Source organism: Dreissena polymorpha, chromosome 5 (assembly GCF_020536995.1).
Source record: "Dreissena polymorpha isolate Duluth1 chromosome 5, UMN_Dpol_1.0, whole genome shotgun sequence".
Classification (NCBI taxonomy): domain Eukaryota; kingdom Metazoa; phylum Mollusca; class Bivalvia; order Myida; family Dreissenidae; genus Dreissena; species Dreissena polymorpha.
This window is the reverse complement of record NC_068359.1, coordinates 24,168,549-24,195,883: the sequence shown is the minus strand read 5'-3', so window position 1 is coordinate 24,195,883 and position 27,335 is coordinate 24,168,549. Positions and strand designations below refer to the sequence as shown.

Genomic DNA, 27,335 nt, shown 5'->3' with positions numbered 1-27,335 from the left:
GTCAGTTTAAATTCTTAAATTGCCGTTTTGGACAAAAACACAAAATGGCACAGTTATTGTACCGACAACATGATATTTGTAATAGACAATATACGATAGTTTAAATTTACACAAGAGTATAGTACGTTCATAAAAATTATGTTCAAATAAACAAAAGTACTCTTACCTTGCGCAATACCGAACACAAGGACGAGCGTGGTGCACAAAATGACCAGCGACTTTGCCATGATGGTGTATTCTTCCGAGTATCGCAATGATTTATTTGAAAACTTCGATCAGGTTGGCTTTATATAGTTTTAATGAAACGAGGAAGTTGTAGGTCGAAAGTCATAAAATTGCCTGTAAACAAGTAAACTTAATTACCCTATTAAGAGCAAGCACAAGGGTCAATGAATCGGCAAATTCTGTTCAAACATCTAATGTCCACTATTTGGCAAACGACGGATGCGGTTTTGCAATAATTGACGAACCGGGTCAAAACATTTTTTTTCTAAATGAAACACAATCAGTATCGTGTACATGCCACGCAATTAATTGTTTATGAGAGGTGGTAATTGTTTAACAAGACACGAAGAAAGCGATACTGGAGGCAAGAGGTCAATCACTGGTCAAGGTGATGTCGATGTTCAATCACAACACAGCTTACATTATCGAGGTTAACTGATGAATCGATGAAAATCATTTACAGAAAGACGAATGTCGTCCACATACAGCATAACATGCCGAAAGACAATGTGCAAAGGCACAATATAAAGTATAAAAGCGACCTAGGGTTTCAGTTTTACCCATGGGGGAAACATGTAAAAAAACGTCACAGTGTTTCTGAAATTTCTGGAATACATGTACTTTATCATTTATCGATATCAATGAGGTCACAAGCGAAATGTAATCAAACTGACAGGCCAATTTAATACTCAATAAAACACCAATATTTTAAGAGCTAATTAAATAATTTATAAAACGTCATGTTTAGTGCGTATCTTACAATTACAATGCGTTAACTTTCAAAACGATGCGATTATTTGACAGACTCAGCCATTTTGAGATAAGCCATATCTAATCGACCGTAACCAGCATAACATTTATGTTTTATTTAGTTATATTGTACGTGATTGTGTGAACGGTCATATGTTAAAAAATACCAGATGTTTTACAATAATGAATGTCTTCATAAAAAGTATATCCATTGCGTGTTTTAGTTATTTAAGTTATAACGACCTTAAAAGTATCATCATACTGATAAGCCACTGTGAGGTATTAGATGACTTTGTAGTGTTAATATTAAAACAAATAAATATGGGCTCGAGCGTTATAATGTGCATTTAAAGAACTTGTTCATCATTTTTGCATTTTTATAAAATATTATTAAAGGACAAATTATTCCGTACTCTTTGAAATAATTAAACCAATAAATATCTTTAAAAAAGATATACGGCGTTGATTGTGGTTGGAGTTGGTGAAAGGTAAAGAGTTCAATAATTGAGATCAAATATAGCGAATGTCTTTTTATGTGCAGTTTTTCGCTACATCACACGTAGTACGGGCTGTTAGGCGGAGTTTTCGCGGCTTATTTTACATGATTACATATTGCTGATCATAAATCTTTAGATACAAAACAGGAAACCAAAAGAAGAATGGAGGTGAATTTAAAACATATAAGTCAACCGGCCACACGCGAAGTATCCGTACATATTTTAATATTTATACGCGCGTTCTTCGAACAAACCTGTTTCAGTGGTTTGTCGGGCATTGGTATTTGATTCGATTATTAACAGTATCGAAAATCATCGCGCTCATGCTTAATGGTCAATATGGTGGAATAATTATTGTTAAATAATTATTATCATTGTATTGTTGAAAACGCATTAAGAATCTCTTATTGACATACCGTAATTATATCGCCGAATATCTTCATTAAAAATATTTCTGGTCTAAAGAAAATTTCAGTTCACCTTAGTCACGCGATAGCGTCTAGTATATTATACAACAATTATTTAACTGGCCGCGAACTGACCCTGATACCTTGCGGGTTGGAATGCAATGCATTAAAGTAAGGTCACGCTTCCACTGCTGGAACGACGGCTATTTTAAAACTTTATACTTTGACATGTTCATTTTCGAAAACAATTAAAAATGGTTTGTCCAAAACGAATATCAGGATAGGGAAATGCGATCATTGTATGCACTTAAATATGCTAGTACACAGACAGCAATATTTAAGTTATTACTAAATACGAGAACATTTACTTTAAGTACAAATTAACGCTCTGGCGCTGACAAAACTTTAAAGATAAAGGGACGCACACAAACTGTATTTATGTCAAGAGTTGAGTGTAAAACTGTTCTACCAATCAAGCTTTTTCATTAGAGATAACATTGTTTCACGCTGAACACGCAACAAAACAGTGTTACATGTTATATTACAAAGACGCGGTCATGTTTCCAATGTTATGGTGGATTATGCTCAAATCAGCCAATGGACTAAATGAAGCATTAAGCAAACAGCACAGACCCTGATGAGACGCCGCATCATGTATTTATTCGTGTCTAGCCGCGGGAAATTTTATCTGAATTTTATTGGACACTTACGAAGGTCAGGTAAGTGGAAAAGCTGGCTTAGACACTCACAGCTACGCCGAAAAAAATATATAAAGGAAAATATAAAATGAAAAGAATGTGTATGTTCTGGGGTTCGATCTCGGGATATCAAGAAGCAAAAGCAAGCCCTCTACCGCTACAGAACACAGGCTTTTGAATAAGAATGCCGGCAGCTGTAACGCTAAATCGGTCTTGCATGTTTTCGACGAAAAGGGTTTACAACGATTTTTTACTTTTATGGTTTCGATTGATTATGATCAATAAACAAAAATAACATCGACATTTTACTTTTTGATGAGTGTTATTTTAGTTGTTTGAATATTATGCACGTGTTCTTTTCAAAACATTACACTCAGTTTGCAAAAGTGTGAACATGTCGCGTATACAGACAACCACATGTACAACAGCGGAGATCTGTATGCATACAGTGGCATAGATTTATTAGAATGCATGTTAACAGAGCTAATTATAATGTATTTTCTGCATGTTTAATGAAAAGTAACACTCGATGCAAGAATTGGAATTTGGAAAAGTTAGACTTAGTAGAATATGCACGTAACTGTGTAACAGTATCGTCAAAGTCATTTTGTGAAAAAGTTGTTCTTACATCTATGTCAATGTATGTGGATGAATGGAGAGCTAATCTTGATAGAAATGTTGGTCGAACTGGTAGAAGTGGTAATAAATTAAGAACGTATAAATTGTTGAAAAACGACTAAAAAACAGCATTATTGTAAAATAAATTTGCCCCATAAGCATAAGTCTGCACTAGCTAAATTCATAATTGGAGTAGCACCAATAAAGCTTGAAACTGGTTGATATGAAAATATTTCTATTGACAGAAGAATTTGTCCAATATGTAAAACTGCAGTTGAATGTGAAAAACATGTATTACTATCATGCAATGCATATGAACATACTAGATCTCCATTGGTGGAGAAAGCAAGTAGTCTGATGCCAGAATTTGTGAATCTAGATGAGGATAAGCTTATATATAATATATATATATATATATATATATATATATATATATATATATATATATATATATATATATATATATATATATATATATATATATATATTAGGCATTTCCCCAGGCGGTTTTAACTCGGCGGTCCCGCGGTGCCTGGACTTTAAAATATATGGCGCCGCGGCGCTTGTTTTTCTGATCATGTCGCCGCGACGCTTGACTATTATACAAGGCAAGCTGTGATGTGATTGGTGTCTGCATTCGGCAGACGACCAATCAAAGCACGCACGCGCCAATCAGCTGTGCGTGCATTAGGGGCTTTTTACGGGGATCAATCATGTTAATCAATCCCCTATTAAAGGGGCCTTTTTACAGATTTCGGCATGTATTGTAGTTTGTCATTAAAAGCTTTATATTGATAAGTTGAAATATTTGACCTAAAAATCTCCAGTAAAAAACAATAATACTGTTAATACATGTATAATTAAAGAAAAAAAGTGACCCTCAACTGGGCTCAAACCACTGAGCGCTAGAGTTCTGGATTTAACAGCCTTCCGCTTAGACCATTCGGCCATCCGTTCTCATGCTATGATGCAATGTATTTTCGACGTTATATAAGCAATCCTTGTAGTTTCACAAAATAGAACAACAACATCAGAACTATCCAAATTATTCAATCGTTTCGCATTGCAACACTTTAAAACTGTCAGGTTTTTAAATCGTCTAAGATGAATATAATGAATATTTTAGAGCATGGTGAATGTTCAGTATTATTGTTGCCGCACAAATATTATAACTAAAACGTAAAGTTGCGAATCTCAAACAATTTTTTAAATTTTGTTAATTTACCAAAACGTGAAAAGGCCCCTTTAATACTCGACTATTACCGGTACACAAAAGAGCAATTAAAGGTATCAACTGTTCAATGTATGTGTTTGTTTTATTTTCATTTTTTGCGACTAATCCAGAAGTGTTTCAAAAACTAAACAGTAACTGGTGTTTGTTTATGTTGTGCATAATTTATATAATGGTTATAATAACAATTTATTGATATCAAACTTCTCAATTGATCGCTATCACCCACTTAAAGCCCCGTTACGCGCTGCCTTGTCGCGGTGCCTGACCGAAATCCTGGGGAAATGCCTGATATATATATATATATATATATATATATATATATATATATATATATATATATATATTGTCTCCAACAATGATATTGTTAAACTTACAGCTAAAACGTGTTACAATATTCTTCAACTTCGCTATTATATTCTGTATAAATAGCAAATGCATACCTTACTAGGTTAGTATTTCTTTTAGTGTGCTTTAATGTAAATAAATGATCTAGGTGGGAGAATAGGCAGAAGTATCATAAATTGCCCCCCCCCCCCCGGGACCCAACCCCCCACCGCCGAGCTTACCCCAGGGGTTCCATATTGTTAAATGTACACCTATTGTGTATTGTTTGACTTTTCAACAACGAACATTGACAAAAATACATAATTTGATAAAATAACACTGTATAGGTATTATATACTAGTATACACACGGTATGACACGCACTATATGCCTATTGCTGAAAAATTGTGGAACACTAGACGTGACCTTTTTCATCGAAAACATACATGTTCCAATGCAGTTGCCGACAAAATGTAACTGGATTCGTTAAAAGACAGTAAAAGCAACGTGATTACACAAGTAACGTAAGACTTTTATTGTATAAATGACCTAACATTACCTTCTTAATTTGATAATTAATTTTTTATCCCTGTGTTTGAGTGTCACCACTGACCAGTTCATAGATCGTCTGACCATCGGCGATATATAACTTTGTAAGACATAGTGCGTTATTTTCTCTTTCAATATTTTATGGTTATTTTCTTATGTAAAATTTTAAGGCGAGGTCAGTGGGGGCAATCAGTCTTAAACTGTACTTTGACATATGTGACTTAGTCTCATAACTGTAAGATTGCGCAAATCTGTTTTAACCGATGTTTTAACTGATGTCCAGAGTTAAGTAGAGACTATATAAGTTTATGGTATTTCGAAGAGAGGTAACTCTGTAGTTCATGTTGTAGTTTTCTGTAATTTAAATTTGGGAGTTATCTCCCTTTCATTTCACTATTATTATTAGATGATTCTTGTGTTGATATAATACTCTAGTCTCCTATAACTCGATACTTCTGAGTGGGAGCATTTTATTATTATGCTTATGTTTTTATTGTATTTTGTTATTATATATACATGAATGCTGATGAGACTTTAATAAACTAATAAACTGTGTTAACCCCTGAAAACCTAGTTGATTCTGCACCCTTAATATACACACTCTTAATATTTGTTTGCATCGGTATAATTTCGCTTCCGTTAGCTGTACCACAAATGCGGCAAACATATTTCACGGCCAGATCTTGGAATAAAAACATTTTGTGTTAAAACATGCTTTAACTGATATGATGTTACATTGTATAATATTCTTTCCATGGGTATTACTGATTTCAAAATCACATATATAATCTTAATTCTTTGAAGAATAGTACGATGTTTAGTGCTTTGCGTCGTTTTTTTAACAGTTGTTTTGTTAGAAGGGCAAAACAATTATATTACAAGGCATTGTTCATGTTCTTTGACAAAGTTTGATTTAATATTTTAATATTGTAGGGTGCAATACACTAATACATATGGAATGTTAAATATTTACTAAATCGGTTATGACGTTTAGAAGAACTATATAGTTAATATTCAATAGTGTACAAAAAGGAATGTATACAAACATATCAGACACAATAGTGTTTTGTGATCTTTTTAGATATTTAAATTGCTTCGGAACGTTGTAGACAACACTAAGGTAGCAATTGTTAAGTAACAAAGTTTTACATGTTCATGTGTTAATATAGAAATAACCGACTTGTGTATGTTATCTCTATGATTTTGAGGAATGGTTCCGAACTTTTTTGAAAGTATTGTTTTGGGATGCTTTTTGCTTTTTATTTCAACTGGTTTAAAATCTGAAGTAAATACATGGAACTCCACACTTTTAATGAAACAAAATATATTAAAATTATTAATAGATCGTGAATAAAAACGCCAAAAAATCAAGGCCCATTATTGTTTACAAAATTCGAAATCTGACAAATAAGCAATATTGAAATCATTTGTATATCCAATGCTGACTTTATTAATCAAAACCAACAAAAATTTACCATGTTGATATTGTTTAACGCACTAAAATATAGTTTGTCGCACTTGTTCGTTTTTTTTACACAGCCATCCCGTACGAAAACAAAAAAGCAAAGTTTAACAAAAAAGATTTTAAAAGATTAAAGATTTTAAAATATAAAGATACATTATAATACTTAACATGAAACCGATGGACATTTTTCCCATTTTAATACATTTCATAGAAACAAAGCAAGATAATCCATTTTCTGAATAGACAGTGTATTAGTGTCTCTCATGTATTAAAATAACTTCATAAAAAAAATACATAAAATTCTTAACATGAAACCGATGGACATTTTTCCCATTTTAATACATTTCATAGAAACAAAGCAAGATCATCCATTTTCTGAATAGACCGTGTATTAGTGTCTCTCATGTATTAAAATAACTTTATTAAAAAAAATTACACGAAATTCTTAACATGAAACCGATGGAAATTTTTCCTATTTTAATACATTTCATAGAAACAAAGCAATATCATCCATTTTCTGAATAGACCGTGTATTAGTGTCTCTCATGTATTAAAATAACTTTATTAATTAAAATTAAAAAACTTATTTGATTTTTAAAAATGCAATGCTCCGAATATCCTGATTGCCGTCGACATCGCAACGAGAAATCCGAGGCAAGCCGAATTCACGGAAATCTGAGTTGAACCGCTTGAACCGCCAATTGTTGTAGCTGAAATCAACATCAAACATAAAGATATCAAGAAATGTACTCATTCTTTTCGCGTTGTATTTAACCCACTTATGCCCAGTGGACTCTCCCATCCTTCTCAATTGGATACATTTGTTTCCAAAATTAGGGATTTCTAGTGTATTTATTTCTATATTTAGAATATTTCTTACAGAAATTCCTTTTAGCAAACAACGAAGACCCTGATGAGACGCCGCATCATACGGGGTCTCATTTGGGTCTTCGCTGTTTGCCAATGCCTTTTTTCTAGACGCTAGGCATAAATGGGTTAAGATATGAATTCTAAAATATGTTAAATGAACATCTACTCTATCACGCAATGCTGCGCAACATTGTGTTGTGCCACAGCGGTTATGGCAACGGTACCTAACGACCGTCAACCAGATTGACGAAAAAAAGATAAGTTCTAAAATACTTTTTTTTTACAATAGAGCTAATAAGTTATATATATATTAAAATATCACGACTCGTATATTACATTGATACTTAAAAAAAAGTTTATATTTTCAGAATATTCCGTAAAAAAAAATCGCGAAGTGAAATCAAAAGTACATCGCATCGCAAAAAATAGTGACATTACGTCTGATAACGATATACACACTATATAAAAACCGGAAGTAGATTGATCATTTAATATATAAAAAAATATACATATAGGATCTGGCACTCGTTGTCATATCATACCATATTTTATTAAACGAGTTTAGGAATTTTGTAAGTAAGAGAGCCTTTGGCTAGCTTGATAACGAATTTCCCAGACGAGTTTAATAAAATATGGTATGATATGACAACGAGTGTCAGATCTTTTTTATCACATGCTTTAAAATGAAAAAAAATAAAAATATTTACGCAAACATAATGATAAATCCCGACTGTCGCTTACATTTCGTACGTTCATTTGACGTTGAAACGTCATTTCAGCAATATAACAAAACGCGATTGGTCAATAAACGAAAACTAAGCCAATGAAAACGCTTAAAAATGTTTATTACACACGTGTAATAAAAAAAAATGTAATGGTAAGGTTATATTACATGGGAAACAGGGTATGGCATGTGATAAAATATGGTATGATATGACAACTCGTGCCAGATCCTATCAGCGATTTTCCTCCTTCTTTATAAAGTACCGGTAAACGGTACTTTCCCAATCGAACGAAAATTCCCAAATTCCCAAAACGGTACTTTCCCAATCGAGCGAAAATTCCCAAATTCCCAATCGGCATCTGGAAAAATCCCAATCAGCGTCCGAATTTTTTCTCAAAACGATAGAAAGTTTCGTAAAAAAACCAACTTTCGGCGAGCGAACAAAGAAAATCGTATAGTTGTGTGTAACCACGCGCTCGATTAATTTCGGGTTTTATTATTCAGCGCATTCAATCAATAGAGTTGTTACTGTTTCCGGTTCTTTTGCCAGGCAGCCAGCGTACTGTTTTACGTCGGTTTGTAACCTTATCGTAGTTTGAAATGAGTCATAATAGCAAATATTATGCCAAAAAACCAATCGGAACCATCAATCACAGGACACATTGACAGCAATAATGATGCTGTGCAGGGAGGGATGCAAGCAACTGAGTGATGATTAAACATCAAAGATTGTTGAAATTTCACAAAAATGAAAGAGAGAGACATTGCTTTAAAAGAGATTAAAACAACTAGTAATTGATTTGGTGTGTTCTTTATAATATTTTGTTATTTATATAAACTTTATAACTTAATGGTCATTAAGGCATGCCTGCAAATGATTATTTAAATGGGTATGTTCAATTAAGTATGAACTGTATGATGTATTCAATAAGACCCAAACTTCACGACGCGATTTTCCCAATTTCAGGATTTCACGACTCGATTTTTCCCAATTTTGAGGTTTTCACGACACAATTTTTCCCAATCGGACCGGTACGGGTACTTTTCCCAATTGGACAAGGAAAATCGCTGCCTATATGTATCTTTTTTTTTAAAAGCCACTCACTTTCAAGAAATATCAGCAAAAAGGCTACACGCGTTTATTTTCGCGCTATATCTCGACTTTACTCGCTGCGAAATTTTTTAGCGGGATGACCCAATTACAGCTCCACTAAGAAAATTTGCAGCGAGTTAAGTCGAGATATTAAGCGAATTTTAAAACGAACTAAACGCTTATCACTTTCTTATAGATTGGCTGGAAAGTGAACATCATTTAAAAAGTTATACCGGTTATAAAACGGCGAAATAAACCTGTCGCGTTATGAACGTCGCCGTCTTGACTGAGTTGAGTATCACGTTTTTACCCCCATTGCTTATGCCTCTCAGCGACATGTTAATCCCAGTTTTTATTATTTTACAAGATGCACTATGCGCGAGTTTGACCTTTGACATTTGGCGAAACCTTATCATTTGTAAAAGGGTCGACGGCTCCTCAACATGGGGAACATTCCTGAACAAATTATTTTTTTAAATTGAATAACAAAGTTACATTCTACATGAAGTAGTTGAATGATTTACTAAAAAAAATACATGTAGGTTTTATTTCGACCTCTAATAGTGAACTTGACCTTTGAGCGATGGAAACGTTTGAAATATATCAGAAGCCGTCTGCGCGTGGTGAAAATGTGTGGTCAATTATTTAAAAATGTATCGCTATTTGACTTTCTGTGAAATAATACCGGACATCAACACAATTTATCGGCGTGATTACATTTTTGAAATATGCGAATGACGTCGGACCTCGGACATTTCCGATAAATTTTGCTGATGCCCGGTATTAACTATTCCCGAAAAACCTTAATATGTTAAACTTTGTTTTAGTTGAAAATAAACACGAAACAATGAAAATACGGGCTTGATTATGTTGATTTATCTTCGATGTATAATTTAACTTCAAAATACAACGGAGTTTACCAACTAGTTGAACTGGCTATTTTTGATGTCACGTGACCTCTGCGCAGAGATTTACGTGAACCGGTATAGCTGGATCAAATCCCTGCCTTCATAACCAACCACATGATGATAGCCGAGCTCTTGGAACAACTTTGTTAATTTTACTTGTTTGAAAATAAGGTAACTTATTGTGCTTTTAAATTGCTTTTTTATGAACTTTAACGTATACACTATTTTCAAATTATGAAAGAAAAAATTATACTACTTTTGATAAAATAATACTTAATCAAAATAAATAAAATCCTACCAAATCTGGTAGGATTTTCGTGTGATGGAAAAGATTGTGTGTGAAAGCATGGAAGGACAATTTTGCGAGAAGATTGTTCTTGAATGTGACGTAACAAACTTCAAGCTCGATTCTAAAAACCAGTCAAATATTTCACTTTCATGACGTAGGCAACACAACACGTTTTTGATTGGTTGATTTAAATATACTCGCTACGAAGTTTCCGAGACGGATCCAATAATTACAGCTCTCGTTATTAAAAATTCGTTTCGAGGAAAGTCGAGATATTAATCGATATTAAGGTAGCGCACCCCTTATGGGCACATATCCAAATATAATTTAATTAACTATTTTCCTGATCAGCATCATTTCACTGAACTACATGCAAATTTGTAGGTAGGCTTTCCATGCTTTTTTGAAAAAATATACCGATTTTTTCAAAACCACCCTCACGCTTGGCTTTTGTCCAGTTCATTTTGACCCCTGGGGTATATAAAGTTCCATTATTCATTCAAATTTCCAAATATGGGCATGCAGTTGGTGTGTACAGATGCAGTAAAGGTGTTTAAAGTTTAAACAAGATGTAATAAGTATTCTTTTACACACATTTATTTTTACAAATTTTTATCTATGGAATAGCGCCATGAAATGTTAGTGATTTCAGCCAAGTAAAAATTGGGTCGGTTAAAAACAAAGTGTCATAAAATTCAAAATAGTATCATTTAAGCTATATTTTAAACTTAGTTTTTATAGAAACACTATATATACAGCAAAAATACCAAGAAACAGACAGATTTACCGATTACTTTTTGAAATAAAAATTCAACATGCATCATTCGTATTTTCAGCAGTAAATTACCCAATTTAGCCATAACGTGGTTTTATTTTTAAAAATTGAAGGATGTGCATACAATTTTCAACATATTTAACAATAAACATAGCTTAAATTCTATATTAAATCAAATTACGTTAGAGTTTTTTGATCGTCTGTTTAACGGGAGCGCCGTATCCAATTTTCGGGAAAGTGAAATAAAAATAAAACAGAAAAAATAATTTTATTTTTAATTTTTTCCTCCGTATCCAAAAAAGTGGTCAAAAAAAAGTTATTAAAAGAGAAATGTTTTATCTTATCATGCATATAAATTTTATATCACTATCATTTCATAATGTTAACTAAATATGCTGTTAATTGAGAAATTATGAGAAGAAAAATCGCAACCGAGTCATACCGATTTTCGGACTACTTGCACCGACGTGTGTGTGTTTACAATACAAATGCAGATATGTCAAACATCATGAATATTCATGAGATTGACGTCATCTTGTTCACGAATGATTGAACTTTACTACAATGTTTACAAAATTTACGTAGGACCACCCTTCGCCGAGAAAATAGTACCCGACTTTGACGTTGAATAAAATGACTTAGGATGGACCGATCACAATTTCGAACGTTGTTTTAAAAACTAGAAAGTCTAACTTAACGCAAATGAGAATTAGGTATTCGCATCTTTAAACAAAGACGCGCATTTATACCATTTGACCTTAAATTACCTGCAAGAGGGAGGCGCCATTTTTGTTTTGCTTCGCTAATCGGTATCGTTCATAATAGTCGGGATTCATTAAACCATACTCGCCTTAACTATACAGAAAACACCAGAACAGGTTTGTTATGGTCATTTTCTAATTAATTATGGTGGAAATATATTTTTTTAAATCATACTATAAATATTTAAACCAGCTTTTCGGATCGATGGCAACGTTCACGATTTGTCAATTCGACACGCATTGACGCAAATCATATAACCATTATCTGAATGAATATTTCAGTATCGTGTTATGCATGCAAATAATCGCATTAAAATGGCTGTTTATATCAAAACAAATAAATAAATACGTTTTTCTATCAGTGTTTACGTAATTAAATGGATTGTTGAATCGGGTACGAACTTAAAATTTTATTCGCGTGTTCGTACCATTTTTTCGCGATTTTGCAAAGCTGCCAGATGATGGAGGAAAACGACATCAAAACGATTTTTATATGCATTTTATTATGTTTTAAATATGTGATATGTTTTGTTATTTTTCCAGTGTGTCTGGCTGTGTTAAAGGTGAAAGACTGCAAAGAGTAACGATGGAGTATCCAGATCCCTTCAGCAAGAAGTGGGATTATGCTGCAACTCCATCATAACCCCTCCAGGAGAAAAGAAAGACCAACGGACTTATCTTCTTCTATAAGGTGGTTTAAGGCAGGTACCAGCCATGCCAAGCCAAGACTTCCTTACCCCAGTCCAGCATTCTAAATGCAGAGTTCCCCCTAAGACTTTATCAGACTTAAAAGCAGATGACTTTGTTGAAAATTACTCTAGCAAATAACTCGATGTGTTTCATACAAATCAAGTGTTAAACCCTACTATATAAAAACTTTTTTTCCAGAAGACATAAATTGAGTGGAATAATCCAGTGTTTTTTGGATGAAATATTCGGCGTTATTCGGCCCCATTCCCCCATCTTTAGAGTATATATTTTCCCCCCAAATATTTTTAAAATTCCCCTCTCGGAAGTGTTATTCAATTTTAATCAATACCTCATTTAAATACGTCTTTCGTTACGAATTTACTACAATTTTTCTGAACTGCATCCGCATGTTTACTTTATTTTAGCCTTTACCGCAAACCGTACGTAGTTCACTATCACGACTTTCGCTTTACGACATCTATCGCAAACCATACGTATTCCAACATGTCGCACAACAACAAAAGCTATCGTAAAAATTTTGACAAATCTGTTTTAACTTAAAAATAAATTGATATTCTTTTCAAACAAGTTCAACTAAAAAGTCAGTCTTCTTCAAATGCCGGCAGTGAAACGCCAGAAACGTCAGGTCAAGAGAGTGTTGACTGTTTAGTTTGCTCAACCTGCTTTGCACGCCACAGAGAAAAAGGCTTGGGGAAGCTACACTGAAATCCCTGATCAGACTTTGTCTGCACACGGAGAGACTTGGTGAAGAGGAGATCAACAGAATAATTGATAAATTCGCTGAAAAGCCCAGAAATGTTGAACTTTGAACATGAACATATTATAGTGTTAAAACTTGATTTTGTACTGTTACTAGCTAAGCATAGAAATTTCCCCCTTTTCCCCATTTACGCGCGAATTTTCCCCATCAGGGGACCCGACCCCCTTCCCCCAAAACTAAAAAAAAACACTGTTTAATCTAGAAGAAAGTTAATTGCGCGCAGACACAGTTTGCAGTTTCAGGTCAACTGTCCTACAGTTTGACAAACCTGACCCGCCTCTACCGTTGTGCCGATGCCGAAGGTCCCTGCAAAGTACCCATCCAGATCCAGAACCAAGCAAGTTGAAAAACCCAGTTCATTGCAGCGATTTTTTTTGTCCAATTGGGAAAAGTACCCGTACCGGTCCAATTGGGAAAAATTGAGTCGTGAAAGCCTGAATATTGGGAAAAATCGAGTCGTGAAACCCTCAAATTGGGGAATTGGTGTATTTGATTATATGCTCCCAAATACTTTAAAATTGATAACTAAGTGTTTTCAAGCTGTCAATAATATATATTTACCTAGGTTCAAACCATAGAGCTTCATAGGGAAACTAACAAAATGTTGCATTTTCCATAAAAAAAGAGAAAAATTACCTTAAATAATGGGGATTTTTTGGACAGCAATTGGGAAATTTGTAGTTTTTTCGTATTTGAGAAAAAATCGCTGCATTGACAAATGGAATCTTTATTGAAATATTCAACTGCACGAAGAAGAATGGTTATACTATAAGAAATTTTGTAGAAATGCTCTGTATGTTAAATAATGAATGTAAGCATGAGCTAGCTCCCATCAACTCTGACATCAAAAGTAAACATTGTTCTTGAGTGTTAAAAGAAGTTAGTAGTAAGAAGAAAGCTCCTAGTTTTCAAACTGTTGAACAATTACTGGGAAAAGACTTTAATGTGTGTGTAAAAAAGAAAACTGCTTAAACAATTGGTGAGTCAGTCGACTCAGTGCAAACTGCTAATGGCTCTGTGCAAATATATGCCGTTCAAACGAGGAAGGGTTATTTCTAATTAAAGGAACTCAAAAAATCATTCTCTAAATTGTCCTTGGTAGTTTTAGTATTGAAATATTGAGATTTTATTTTATTTTGTTTTATTGAATCGTACCATATGTAAGCAATTGAAATTATTGCAGTTTACTTGTTTAATGTAGATTGACTTATTAAAGATTTTCACCATTTATAAACACGTGATGTTATGCTTTTTAACAATATATTTATGAAAAAAAAACAACCCAAATTGTCACTCAATGAAAATTAGGGTACTATACCCATTTGTGATCAAGAAAATAATGCGTTATGGTAATCTACAGGAAAAATGCGATCAGTATGCCAAATTTCAACTTTGTACCATGTACCGGTATAGAAAAAAACACAGAAAAAAGAAACTTAAAGTTATAAAACGCGGATCTGCGAATCGAATAACAACTTGAAAGCTTAATATAAGGAAAAAAAATCACCAAAATGGCTATTTTCCTAAGTTTCAAATTACCATAAATGTAACTTTGAAAGAAGTTGAGATAAATTAATAATTCAAACTGATCTGATTCTGAGCAGGATTTAGTGAGATTTTTAAGTTAGTTAGTATCAAAACATTTAAGATTTTTGTAAGTTAAAATTTATATATGGGTTGCTACTTAAATCATTTAACGTCTTTTCATGTTTTTGAACTTTTTAGAGTCCCCTCACACTTTATACTGACTGGGGACTGTCTGCAAGCAAGTTTACAGGTAGTTTTTTTAAACAGTTTTTAGTAACTTTCAAAAATAAAATATGTTGATTTTTTTTAATATTTTATTTTTATATTTTTGTCCTTCGAAACTTTTTTTTCTTCCTTCTACTCAAACTTTAAAATAAATCCCGTTAAACAGAAAATAATAAAACTCTGGCCTTAGAAAAGAAATAAAACGCGTCGCAAAAAGTATGCGATGTCGGCAGGATTCGAACCTGCGCGGGAGATCCCAAAAGACGTCTTATCCATCGCCTTAACCACTCGGCCACGACAACTTCACGTCAATGCATTCTTAAATTAGATATCCATAAGTAAACAGGTAAAAAGGCTCGTCGACTTTGAAGAAATCGTGAAATCGTTTTTTTCAGATGATGATTGGATCGAAGTCAATATTTATAGTGAAAATAATGTGTTCTAAATTAATTAGGTAAACACATATCAAAATTCAAAGTTTGAAAAAAATAAAATGCATCTCTCGGAAATAACCGATCATTGAAGATCGGCAATGATCGTAAAATAAATCGCGGAAAATCATTAGAGATGCGCTACCTTAAGAGAATATTAAAACCAATTTAACAAACGTAAATACAAGGTAAAGCACGGCGAAAACTACCTGTTTTGACACGGATTCGCCATCTTAATCGTCACATGACAACCCCCTCTGGGAGCACTAGTGTTTTATAAGATTGTCTTGTCTTCTCATGGTTTGAATATGTATAAATGTACCGGTAAATCGTATATTCACGCTTTAAGGTAGTGCACCTCTAATGATTTCCCGCGATTTATTTTACGATCATTGTCGATCTTCAATGATCGGTTATTTCCGAGAGATGCATTTTATTTTTTTCAAAGTTCGAATTTTGTTATATGTTTACGTAATTCCTTTAGAATACATTATTTTCACAATAAATATTGACTTTGATCCAAATATCATCTGAAAAAAATACGATTTCGCGATTTCTTCAAAGATTGGCGAGCCTTTTTACCTGTTAACGTATGCATATCTAATTTAAGCTTGCGCAAATGTGAAGTTGTCGTGGCCTAGTGGTTAAGGCGATGGACTATAAATCTTTCGGGATCTTCCCGCGCAGGTTCGAATCCTACCGACATCGCATAGTTTTTGCGACACGTTTTATTTCTTTTCTAACGTAATTTGATTTAATGATGCATATATGCTATGTTTTGTTGTTAATATGTTGAAATTTTTATGCACATCCTTCAATTTTTTAAATTAAAACAACGTTATGGCTAAATTGGGTGATTTACTGCTGAAAATACGGATGATGCATGTTGAATTTTTATTTCAAAAAGTAAACGGTAAATTTGTCTATTTCTTGGTATTTTTGCTGTATTTAGTGTTTCTATAAAAACTATGTTTAAAATATAACTTAAATGGTACTATTTTGAATTTTATGACACTTTGTTTTTAACCGACCCAATTTTTACTTGGCTGAAATCACTTACATTTCATGGCGCTCTTCCATAGATAAAAATTTGTAAAAAATAAATACTTATTTAATCTTGTTTAAATTTTAAACACCTTTACTGCATCTATACACACCAACAGCATGCCCATATTTAGAAATTTGAATGAATTATGGAACTTTTATATACCCCAGGGGTGAAAATAAACTGTACAAAAGCTGAGCGTGGGGGTGGTTTTGAAAAAAACGGTATATTTTTTTAAAAAGCACGGAAAGCCTACCTACAAATTTGCATGTAGTTCAGTGAAATGATGCTGATTAAGAAAATAATTAATTAGATTATATTTGGATATGTGCCCATTAGAGGTGCACTACCTTAAATAAAATAATTCACCTACAAAGAAAACACATTTATAGTTTGCACATAAAGATCAATATAGTTAATTAAATAAGGAAAACAACACGGTACTTTTAGCTGGTGTCGTGGTGCCGACAGTTGTGGTGCCGACAGTTGTGTTGCCTGGAGCGACAGTGGTGTTTCCTGAAACGACTGTTGTATTGGTTTCAGCGACAGTTGTGTTGCCTTCAGCGACAGTGGTGTTGCCAAGAACGACAGTTGTGTTGCCTGGAGCGACAGTGGTGTTGCCACGAACGACAGTTGTGTTGCCTGGAGCGACAGTGGTGTTGCCAAGAACGACAGTTGTGTTTCCCGGAGCGACAGTGGTGTTTCCTGAAACGACTGTTCTGTTGGCTTGAGCGACAGTTGTGTTGCCTGGAGCGACAGTTGCATTGCTTGGAGCAACAGTGGTGTTGCCTGATGCGACTGTTGTGTTGACTGGAGCGACAGTAGTTGCTGCATTCACTGCATAATAAAAATAAAATCGGTATCGCTATACGCATTGGTAACAAGGTTTACTTCCTACGAAACTATGTAACAAATTCAATTGATGCTAGTTTGATGCTCAGTATAATAATTTATGAACCGTTTTAATACCCAAGTGAATTTCATTTGCAGTTCCAAGGCGGACAAGTTGGGATCGTGTTTTCTCTGAATTACTCCGTCTGCAAAATAAACACATCGCCTGATCGCCAATGCGATGCGATCCATGCTCTGGTGACAGAAAAAAATGTATTTCCAGTGTTTTTTATGGCAATTTCGGGGCCGATCTTTGGCCCCATTCCTCTAAAAAAAATAGTATATATTTTCCCCCAATTTTGTAGAAAAACTCCCCTCCAGAAGTTAAAAAATTTTTTTTTTTTAAAGAACTGTCTAATGAAAAATATATCTTAAATATATTTCATAAACAACTAACAAAGTTTATATTATAACTATACTAATAAATTTATATGATTTTGAATTATTATAAAGAGTTATATAATATCAAATGAGTTTTTCCCAAATCAGTGGACTTTTCACATCAATTGCATTTTCTTCCATAAATGGCCAGGAAAAGGCCTGATGTATCTAAATTGTTTCAATTTTTGTTGATAAAAACATTCTTATTTGGTCCATTTTATTGATACAAAATTCACAAATTTTCCATTTTATGGATTTAAAAAATCCCAATTAGACTCAAAATGGCTAGGAGAACTGAGATTGAATGTGCAGAAAAGCTAAACATTCCAATTTGGTCCATTTTATTGATACAAAATTCACAAATTTGCCATTTTATGGATTTAAAAAATCCCAATTAGACTCAAAATGGCTAGGAAAACTGAGATTGAATGTGCAGAAAGGCTGAACTGTCTGCAACTTATGTTGAAAAAAATCATTGATATATATATTTTATTTAAGAAAAAGGACAGAGACATTAAACTGTGAATATTACAAAATCATTGATATATATATATATATATATATATATATATATATATATATATATATATATATATATATATATATATATATATTTATTTATTATAATATTTACGAAAAAGGACAGAGACATTAAGCTGTGAACATTACAATGTAATATTCACAGCTTAATGTCTCTGTCCTTTTTTTTATAAATATTATATATCAGTGATTTTTTCAACATTAGTTTCAAACAGTTCAGCCTTTCTGCATTCGTACATACTTGTGTATTCATATTATAAAAATAATTACATATAAAAGAGTGAATTTTTAATTTTCCCCATTTCCTATAAAACGACGCGTTTTCCCCTTTGGACGGGCCCGCCACCATTCCGCATTAGGTGAAAAAAAACACTGCTATCGATTGACGATGATAAAAAGCCGAAAGACAGTTCGAAAATAAACCAACAACAAGATTAGAATACCAGTGAAACTGATGGATGCTCCCCGATGATGCGCTTTGTCAATCTATGTGTTAATAACCACCTAAAAAATCTATTATTAGCCTCGGTGACCTTTACCTTGACCCCAGTGACCTCATCAAAAGGTAGAGGTCTATGCAAGGTACCTAAATGCCAAATATGAAAGAGATCGGTAAAGTATTGAAGGCGCTATGAGAAACTGTAAAAAAGTGTGACGGAAATCTATTATTAGCCTCGGTGACCTTGACCTTGAACCCAGTGACCTCAAACCAAATCAAAAGATAGAGGCCCATGCAAGGTACCTACATGCCAAATATGAAAGAGATCGGTTAAGTATTGATTAGGCGCTATGAGAATCTGTAACGAGTGTGACGGAAAATCTATTATTATTAGCCTTGGTGACCTTTACCTTGAACCCAGTGGCCTCAAACCTCATCAAAAGGTAGAGGACGATGCAAGGTACCTACATGCCAAAAATGTAAGAGATCGGTAAAATAGTGAAGGCGCTATGAGAAACTATAACAAAAGTATGAGGGAATATCTATTAATAGCCTCAGTGACCTTGACCCCAGTGGCAGTCTCCGCCAAACATGGGCGGACCGACGGACATGTCCTGTAAAAAATTTTAAGGTCCGGCCTGTCGGTCTAATTTACAGGACTGATTGTCCGGTAAAAAAAAGAACGAAATTGTTGATTATTTATGGTTTTACGGCTCTGAAAGTTTTCCGCGGTATAAAAATAGCGATTGCGTCTTTCCGTTCCAACGCTCAACTCTACGGAATTTTGCGATGCACCTGATTGGTCCATTTTGTTGTGTCGTTTCCATATGACGAATGCTCGTCAGGTGGGTCTAAATCCATGACGGCCTAGTCGCTGATTAAGTTAATTATAAATCTGATAATTAAATGATACAAATATCAATTTGTATGGACGTTATCGAGATAGTTATTAATAATTTAATAATTGTGATCATCTTCATTCGCAATGTCATGATCTTGACAGTCAATGTCCCTGCGTGAAAAAGGCTGGAGATCAATGATCTAGGCCGTCGTCGGTTTAGGCCGTATTAACCAGATTCCTCTCTGACATGCGCACTGAGACTTAGCAACAAGAATCAACAAACGCTACCGCCGAGTTTGACTTTGAAAACTGTTTGAAAAATGTTTCTACGATATTACGAGGGAGCGACTCCCGGTGGAAAAGACCGGCACCACCTGAAAATGAAATGCTCCTAAAATCTTTTTGTACATAGTGCAATTATAATGATAAATGTGTTCAATAGTTTTCAGAACATGTTTCATCAAACTAAACAAGTACCATGTATGGCCCCTTTTCGTGTTATTTTATTAATATATTTATGTAGTTGGTAGGTCCTGTAAAAAAAGAGGAGGTCCTGTATTTTTTCCCAGTTTACAGGACCTACTGTCCTGTAAAAATTTGACTAGTTTGGCGGAGACTGCAGTGGCATCAAACCACATCAAAAGGTAGAGGTTCATGCAAGGTACCTACATGCCAAATATGTAAGAGATCGGTAAAATAGTGAAGTCGCTATGAGAAACTGTAACAAAAAAGTGACGTACGGAATTACGGAAGGACAAATAATGTGGCAACTATATGCTCCGCCGAAATTTTATTTCGGGTGGCATAAAAATCAATTTACGTATTTACGAGGTAAATGTTTACATGTCGTGACACCGCCGAGATTACTTCCCATTAAAAGTTATTGTATCAGTACGTAGCATTTCAGACTGTGACAATTATTCCAGTACGTGGTATGTCAGATTGTGACAATGATACAAGTAGGTAGCATCTGAGACTGTGACATGGTACCAGTACGTGGCATGTCAGACTGTGACAATTGTACCAGTACATGTCATGTCAGACTGTTACAATTATACCAGTATGTAGCCTGTCAGACTGTGACAATTATAACAGTATATAGCATGTCAAACTGTGACAATTATACCAGTACGTAGCATGTCCGATGGTGACAATGGTACCAATGCGAAGTATCTGAGACTGTCACATGGTACCAGTGCGTGGCATGTCAGACTGTTACAATTATACCAGTAAGTAGCATGTGAGACTGTGGTAATAGTACTAGCATGTTAGACTGAGACAATGGTACCGGTATGTATCATGCCAAAGTGTGACAATGATACAAGCACATAGTATGTCAGACTGAGACAATGGTACCAATGTGTAACATGTCAGACTGAGACAATTATAATAATGATGCTCAAAAGGTAGGAAAAAGATCAATAGGACTGTGTACTAGTTTTTGTCTTAACATGTTTCGTATATCACAATAAATATATTTGAAAACATTGTAGTTTGTATTTGAATTCAGAAAGAGGGTTTTATGCCTGCTTTTAATAACAAAGTTCTTTTTTTTAATTAAAATAAGCTGATAAGACTTGTTTTGACTTGAACTCTATTGAATTTTAATATAATAATTACAATACCAATATTAAATGCTTTATGAAAGATTTAAAGATATGACAATAACTTGTTTCTTCTTATGTATTGGTCTTCTTCTTAATAATTCTGTACAGACCCCCAGTCACTGTGTAATGATCATTTTTCTGTTACTAGTATGTCTGCATACATTTAAATAATTTAAAAAAAGTCAAATAAAGTGATAATACTTTATAGTTATAGTTATTGGTTAAAAACAAGCACAATGCAATGCATTTCATGTACTCCAGGTAATCCAACTTGAATTAAAATAAATGTAAATTTTTGTATTTTCTTCCATCATTAAAAAAATATTTCAAGTATTCCGAATAAAAGTCTTCATATTAAGACATATCTATAATGGACAGAAAAAAAACTGATCTGATTTTCAGATACGACCTTTTTGCATAAAAAATATAATCAAACATTACAAGATTTTAAGCGCAAAACCGTCGTATCTTGATATTTAACAAATATCTCTGACTACAATAATGCCAATAGAGGTATATTGTGTGAACTTTAAATGAATGTACAATACCTACATTTATGCAAAATAATTTTGTATTACTGATAAAAATGAATAAAATATTATTATTTTTTATCGTACTGAAAAGTTTACAAAAAGTCAGTTACGACCGTTTTGCGCTAAGCCCGCGATATGTTAAAGTTTGACGCAAACAAACCAACAGACAGGGCAAAAACAATGTGCCCCAATTATAGTGGTGGGGGACATAAAAATATAATAAAAAATTGAAACCTTTCAATTTGGGAAATTTAGGTCCCGTTGGGGAAAATATATACATTTTTCATTTAGAATGGGACCGAATACCGTCCGGACCCGATTCTTAACAAAAACACACACACACACACACACACACACACACACACACACACACACACACACACACACACACACACACACACACACACACACACACACACACACACACACACACACACACATACACACACACTGTAATCATAATATTATTGCGTATTGAATAAATTGAGGATAAAGGAGGTTGTTGTGCTGGTATTGCACCTTCAGCGATACATACATTGGCTTATGCACACTGCGTACACGAGACACCAAGCGAATAAGTAGACAGCTCGCATGGTTGCCTGCAAAACATAGTAAAAAAGTGATTAGAATAGTCAGATTGAAAAGATAATGCAAAATAATCATACGCTAATAAAAAAAAGACTTACTCGGACATAAATTGAAATAAGCAGTAGCCGGGCCTTTCTTCTTTATTTGGGGAAAGTTGCTGGCCTTAATAAAGCCCTTGTTAAATGGGGGAAAAAGCCCTGAGTCGCCTAGGAAGATTAACAATAGAATGGTACTGAGCATGTATTGATATTTATTGTAAAATATTATCTGAATGTGCTGCAAATTGTTTAACTTGATATTTCCCCAGGGCCTTTTCAGTATAATATTCATTTAGCGCATATGCGCTTAATAAATAAATATCTGGAAAATTTCCAAGTTACGTGTGATTTTTTAAAATTATCATATGAATTGTATAAATAATTTTTGTAACAATGTAATAGTTCGTTAAAACCTTATATCCATTAACATAAATAATGATAAGACACAATTTAACAGGGGTTCTGAAATATACTGTCCGAGTCGTCAATATCCCCTTCCGAACAAGCAATTTTTAATTGCTGGCTTGTCAAGGGACAAGAACAATTTCCGTGGTTAATTTTTTTCCAGAACGAAACTACTCTTTTTTCCGAAAATCAAAGTTGATTTAAATAGCAACTAAGCTTATGAATGATTCACACTTTTTCAACTGGAGGTAGGTTTTTTTCCGATAATAATTATTTAATGTAGGAAACCAGTCCACGAGTATATAGCAACAGCCAATCACGCATATTAAGATAACATTTTTAGTAGAAAAACCAGCGCACATGTGTATAGCAACAGCCAATCACGCATTAGATAACATTTTTTGTACATTGCAACCGACCAGCATTCGATTAAAAAAAAACCACTTCAACGTCAAGTCATGACGCTAATCAGACCAAAGATAAAATCAGTTCGGCGTCGGAAAAGAAGGGAAAAGTCAAGTGTGAATATGATAAAGCATACGACGCCAAGCGGTAACACGAATTTGATTAGTCTTGGCTATTTGATTTTACTTGGCTTGAAAACGTTGCCGGTGTGTCACCGTGTGTGTAAATGTACACTTTGTAAGGAGTTAGCGGATAATTATATACTTATAATTAGCGGAGATTATTTTATTTCAAGTGAATTTTCTAGTCATGTTGAGATTATTAATATGCAAGATGGTATCATGTGTGACTAAGACTTAAACGTGTTCTTATTATATGCACATCTTACTTGTATTTTTTGTTCATGTGAATTTTCTAGTTAACTATGTTTATTATTTAAAATAGAAGTTAACAAAAGTATACGTTTGTTTTATTTGCTTAATTAGTAATGATCTTTTCCTTTATCTATCTTAAAAGTACGGACAAGTACTTCTTTGGTACGGACAAGTGAATTTGTGATTCCAACTTGTCCGTGGACAAGAAGACTCTTAAAATATTTCAGAGCCCCTGAATTATTATATTGCCAAAAAGATTGTAACGAAAATACCAACAGCTAACAGTTACATTTCGTTTACTAAAGTCTTTTTTACAAAATGACAATCACTCACTGCGCATGCTATATTGATCATATGATATAGCCTAGGGTATTTTCGATGGTAACAATCAACTCTACATCACCTTTTTCAAATTTCATAGGGATTAACAAGAACGTATCCAGTGTTTTTTCAATCCTAATTTGATTCCGGTAGGGGGACCCATTCCCAATGGAACAAAGTGCAATCGTCCCTTAGTGATAATTGACATGTTTAGATGATAAAAACAATCTGGGCTTATAATCCATCCATCAATACTTTTAAGAAAAGATTGGACAATACATGGGCGAAATAAGAGATGTGTTTGTAAGAAACACAATGCACCCTATTGCGCCTCTTTGAAGCCATATATGACCATTTATCTTGAAGGATGACCTTGACCTTTCACCACTCAAAATGTGCAGCTCCATGAGATACACATGCATGCCAATTTGCCAAATATCAAGTTGTTATCTTCAATAATGCAAAAGTTATTGCAAAACTTTAACCAGGGTTAAAGTTTTGGGACACACACAATGAATGAATGACAGACCGAAAGGACAAAAACAATATGCTCCCGATCTTTCGATCCGGGGGAATAAAATTGTACTCAGCTATACCGGAGACTACCTGGTGTAACGAACATGGGGTCGATTGATTTTTACCGGTAAAACAGCGTACCCTTACCCTAACCCTTAACACCTAACAACTAACGCAACACATTATAATCCTTTTTATCCTATATATTTCCTTAGTATCGGGGGCTACCGCCCCCAAACCCCCGCTTTGTCGATAGTGGTACACAAATGCGTACCGGTAAAGTTCAATCTAGCCCGAACATGATGTGGCTAATAGATGCTGATCCAGCTTGTGGCCCTAACCGGATATGTATGTATGTATAATCCTTTTTATCCTATGTATTTCTTTAGTATCGGGGGCTACCACCCCCAAACCCCCGCTTTAAATGGTGAACAACGCACAAGTTTCTTAATTTTACATTTCTGAATCTGATACAGTATTTTCAGTATTTACCTATGAACTACAACAAATTATCAAATGAATATTAATTATTTGTAATAACAAATGCTTACCATTATATCGACAACGGTATGCTTATCCAATTCCTCGCAGAACAAACAACAAACATGAAACAACCTATGAACACGGTGATGGTGAACAACACACAATCTTCGAGATGTTATTTTAAAAAAATGAATCGCGCCGTTAGAAAACTTGCATCGATAGTATCTATGACGTCATCGGTGAATCATTTTCAATACGTCATAAGTCATAATTTTCCGCCAAAACGCGCTTTGCATTTTTGCGTGAGATGTTTATGTACGCATTCTTCTGATTTAACAACTTACATGGGTGAATATTTGAATATTTGATTAGGTTCCATTTACTATCCATATTCAACAATAATCTAAATGGTAGAAATTAACGGTAAATATTTTCATTATTACAATGTCAAATTATATGTGAAAACTATTAGATAAGAATTATAAGCATATCACACGCTTAAAGCCGTTTTTTTGCTTTGTTGAAGTAACTACCCCCATGTATTTTGGTAACGGTGTGTTGTCCGAATTCTTTATAGGTAATTTTCTTGATTGTTTTATAAACAAATATCTAACGGATATAAAATTTAACAACCACATGGAGCTAAATATATTTAAACTTAAGTAATAATAACAGTTACATTAAGTAGCTATATATGCAGAATAATTTTAAACGGTCAGTTATTGCTCTGTCCCTAATTTTGCAAGTCGACACCGTTACGAATAAAATTCCACCTACCGCACTAGAATGATACCGTGTTATAATTATTTATCATTCAAAATGCTGTTTTCACTAATTAATATCATAGCCACACGCTAACCACCTGTGGCCTGCATTTGAAACACTTCACGTACATGTATTGTTTTTGCACTGGATCACTGAATGAAAGACACGTATTTTTCTTGCACAGGATCGGCTAATGGAGCGCTGGATAGGTTGAAAGATACTCTTGTTGATTATAGACTATTTCCAGACAATTACTAGACTACATCGATTTTTTAAACCATGATGAAATATCTAATTAGTCTCAATGTGTAAAATTTTTCGATTTTAAGGCCATAGTTAACGCCGCTTAAATGTGCATCAAACTAGCTCGCCTCATCGAGTCAAATTATCACAATTGCAATGTTCAAACTTCCAGAAATGGATATCCAATAATAATAAAATGTATATGTATGTTTTATTATTTTGCTTTGTGCGTGGATATTTTAAAAAGTTTCTTTCAAAATACCGTAAGAATTAAAAATAGCATAATACAAGTAATTTTTTCTACATTTGGGCACAAGGCGCTCCTCTTTTTTATTCTAACAATAGGATCGAATCTCGTTAACTTGAAACTTGCTAATTTGATGAAACGCCTATTTATATTATTATATTCAATGGCATTGTACAAAACATATATATGTACATAAAATTGATAAAAAATAAGAGGTATTGATAATATTATGCAGCATTAATTAAAGGATTAATGATCTAAATATGTGTGATATAAATAATAATGCTGTAAGAAACTTAAGCAATAAAACAATACCGGCTACACTATTAAAACACAGTAAAAGTAAAATATTATGTAATAAATTGATATAACTAGGGTTAAGACAATAATTATAATGATATTTTGACAAATATTTGGCAACATAAAGACACTGTTTTTCATTAACTAAAAGGATACGTAAAAGGATATTTCTGCACTCTGGCTGTCGAATCCCACAGTTTTTAGTCACTTGTTACCCTTAAGGACACTTCTTTTGGGTTTTAACCTTATTTGAACTATCGTGACTACAAGTCACAAATAGACTGACCAAGTGTGACTACAAGACACAACTTGAAGGTTAAAATTACAGTGTGACTATAAGACACAACTAGAGGGCCAAAGCGTGACTTAAAGACAGCTGGTTGATGTAACTCAATCATTGAGCAAAGAAGCCCTAATGATTCTTGGTTACCAGTCACTTGTACAATAAATATCCTTTTCGAGCAAAGAAGCCCGTTATCTCTCGTTAGTTACTATACTTTTTCGTTGCAAGTGTATTTAATAGAAACAGTTA

At 33.8% G+C, this 27,335-nt stretch overlaps 1 protein-coding gene across 1 annotated transcript; it reads right to left on the bottom strand.

Annotated features, from left to right (window-relative positions):
* Positions 1 to 6,196: 6,196 nt before the first annotated feature.
* LOC127881392 (membrane-spanning 4-domains subfamily A member 18-like) lies at positions 6,197 to 25,484 on the bottom strand. Its single transcript, XM_052429195.1, has 4 exons — positions 25,317 to 25,484; positions 22,654 to 22,717; positions 17,331 to 17,723; positions 6,197 to 7,477 (listed from the first exon to the last, which is right to left on the bottom strand). Exons 1-4 carry the CDS (start codon positions 25,317 to 25,319, stop codon positions 7,362 to 7,364), a joined length of 576 nt encoding a protein of 191 aa, XP_052285155.1. The 5' UTR covers positions 25,320 to 25,484; the 3' UTR covers positions 6,197 to 7,361.
* Between the last annotated feature and the right edge of the window lie 1,851 nt (positions 25,485 to 27,335).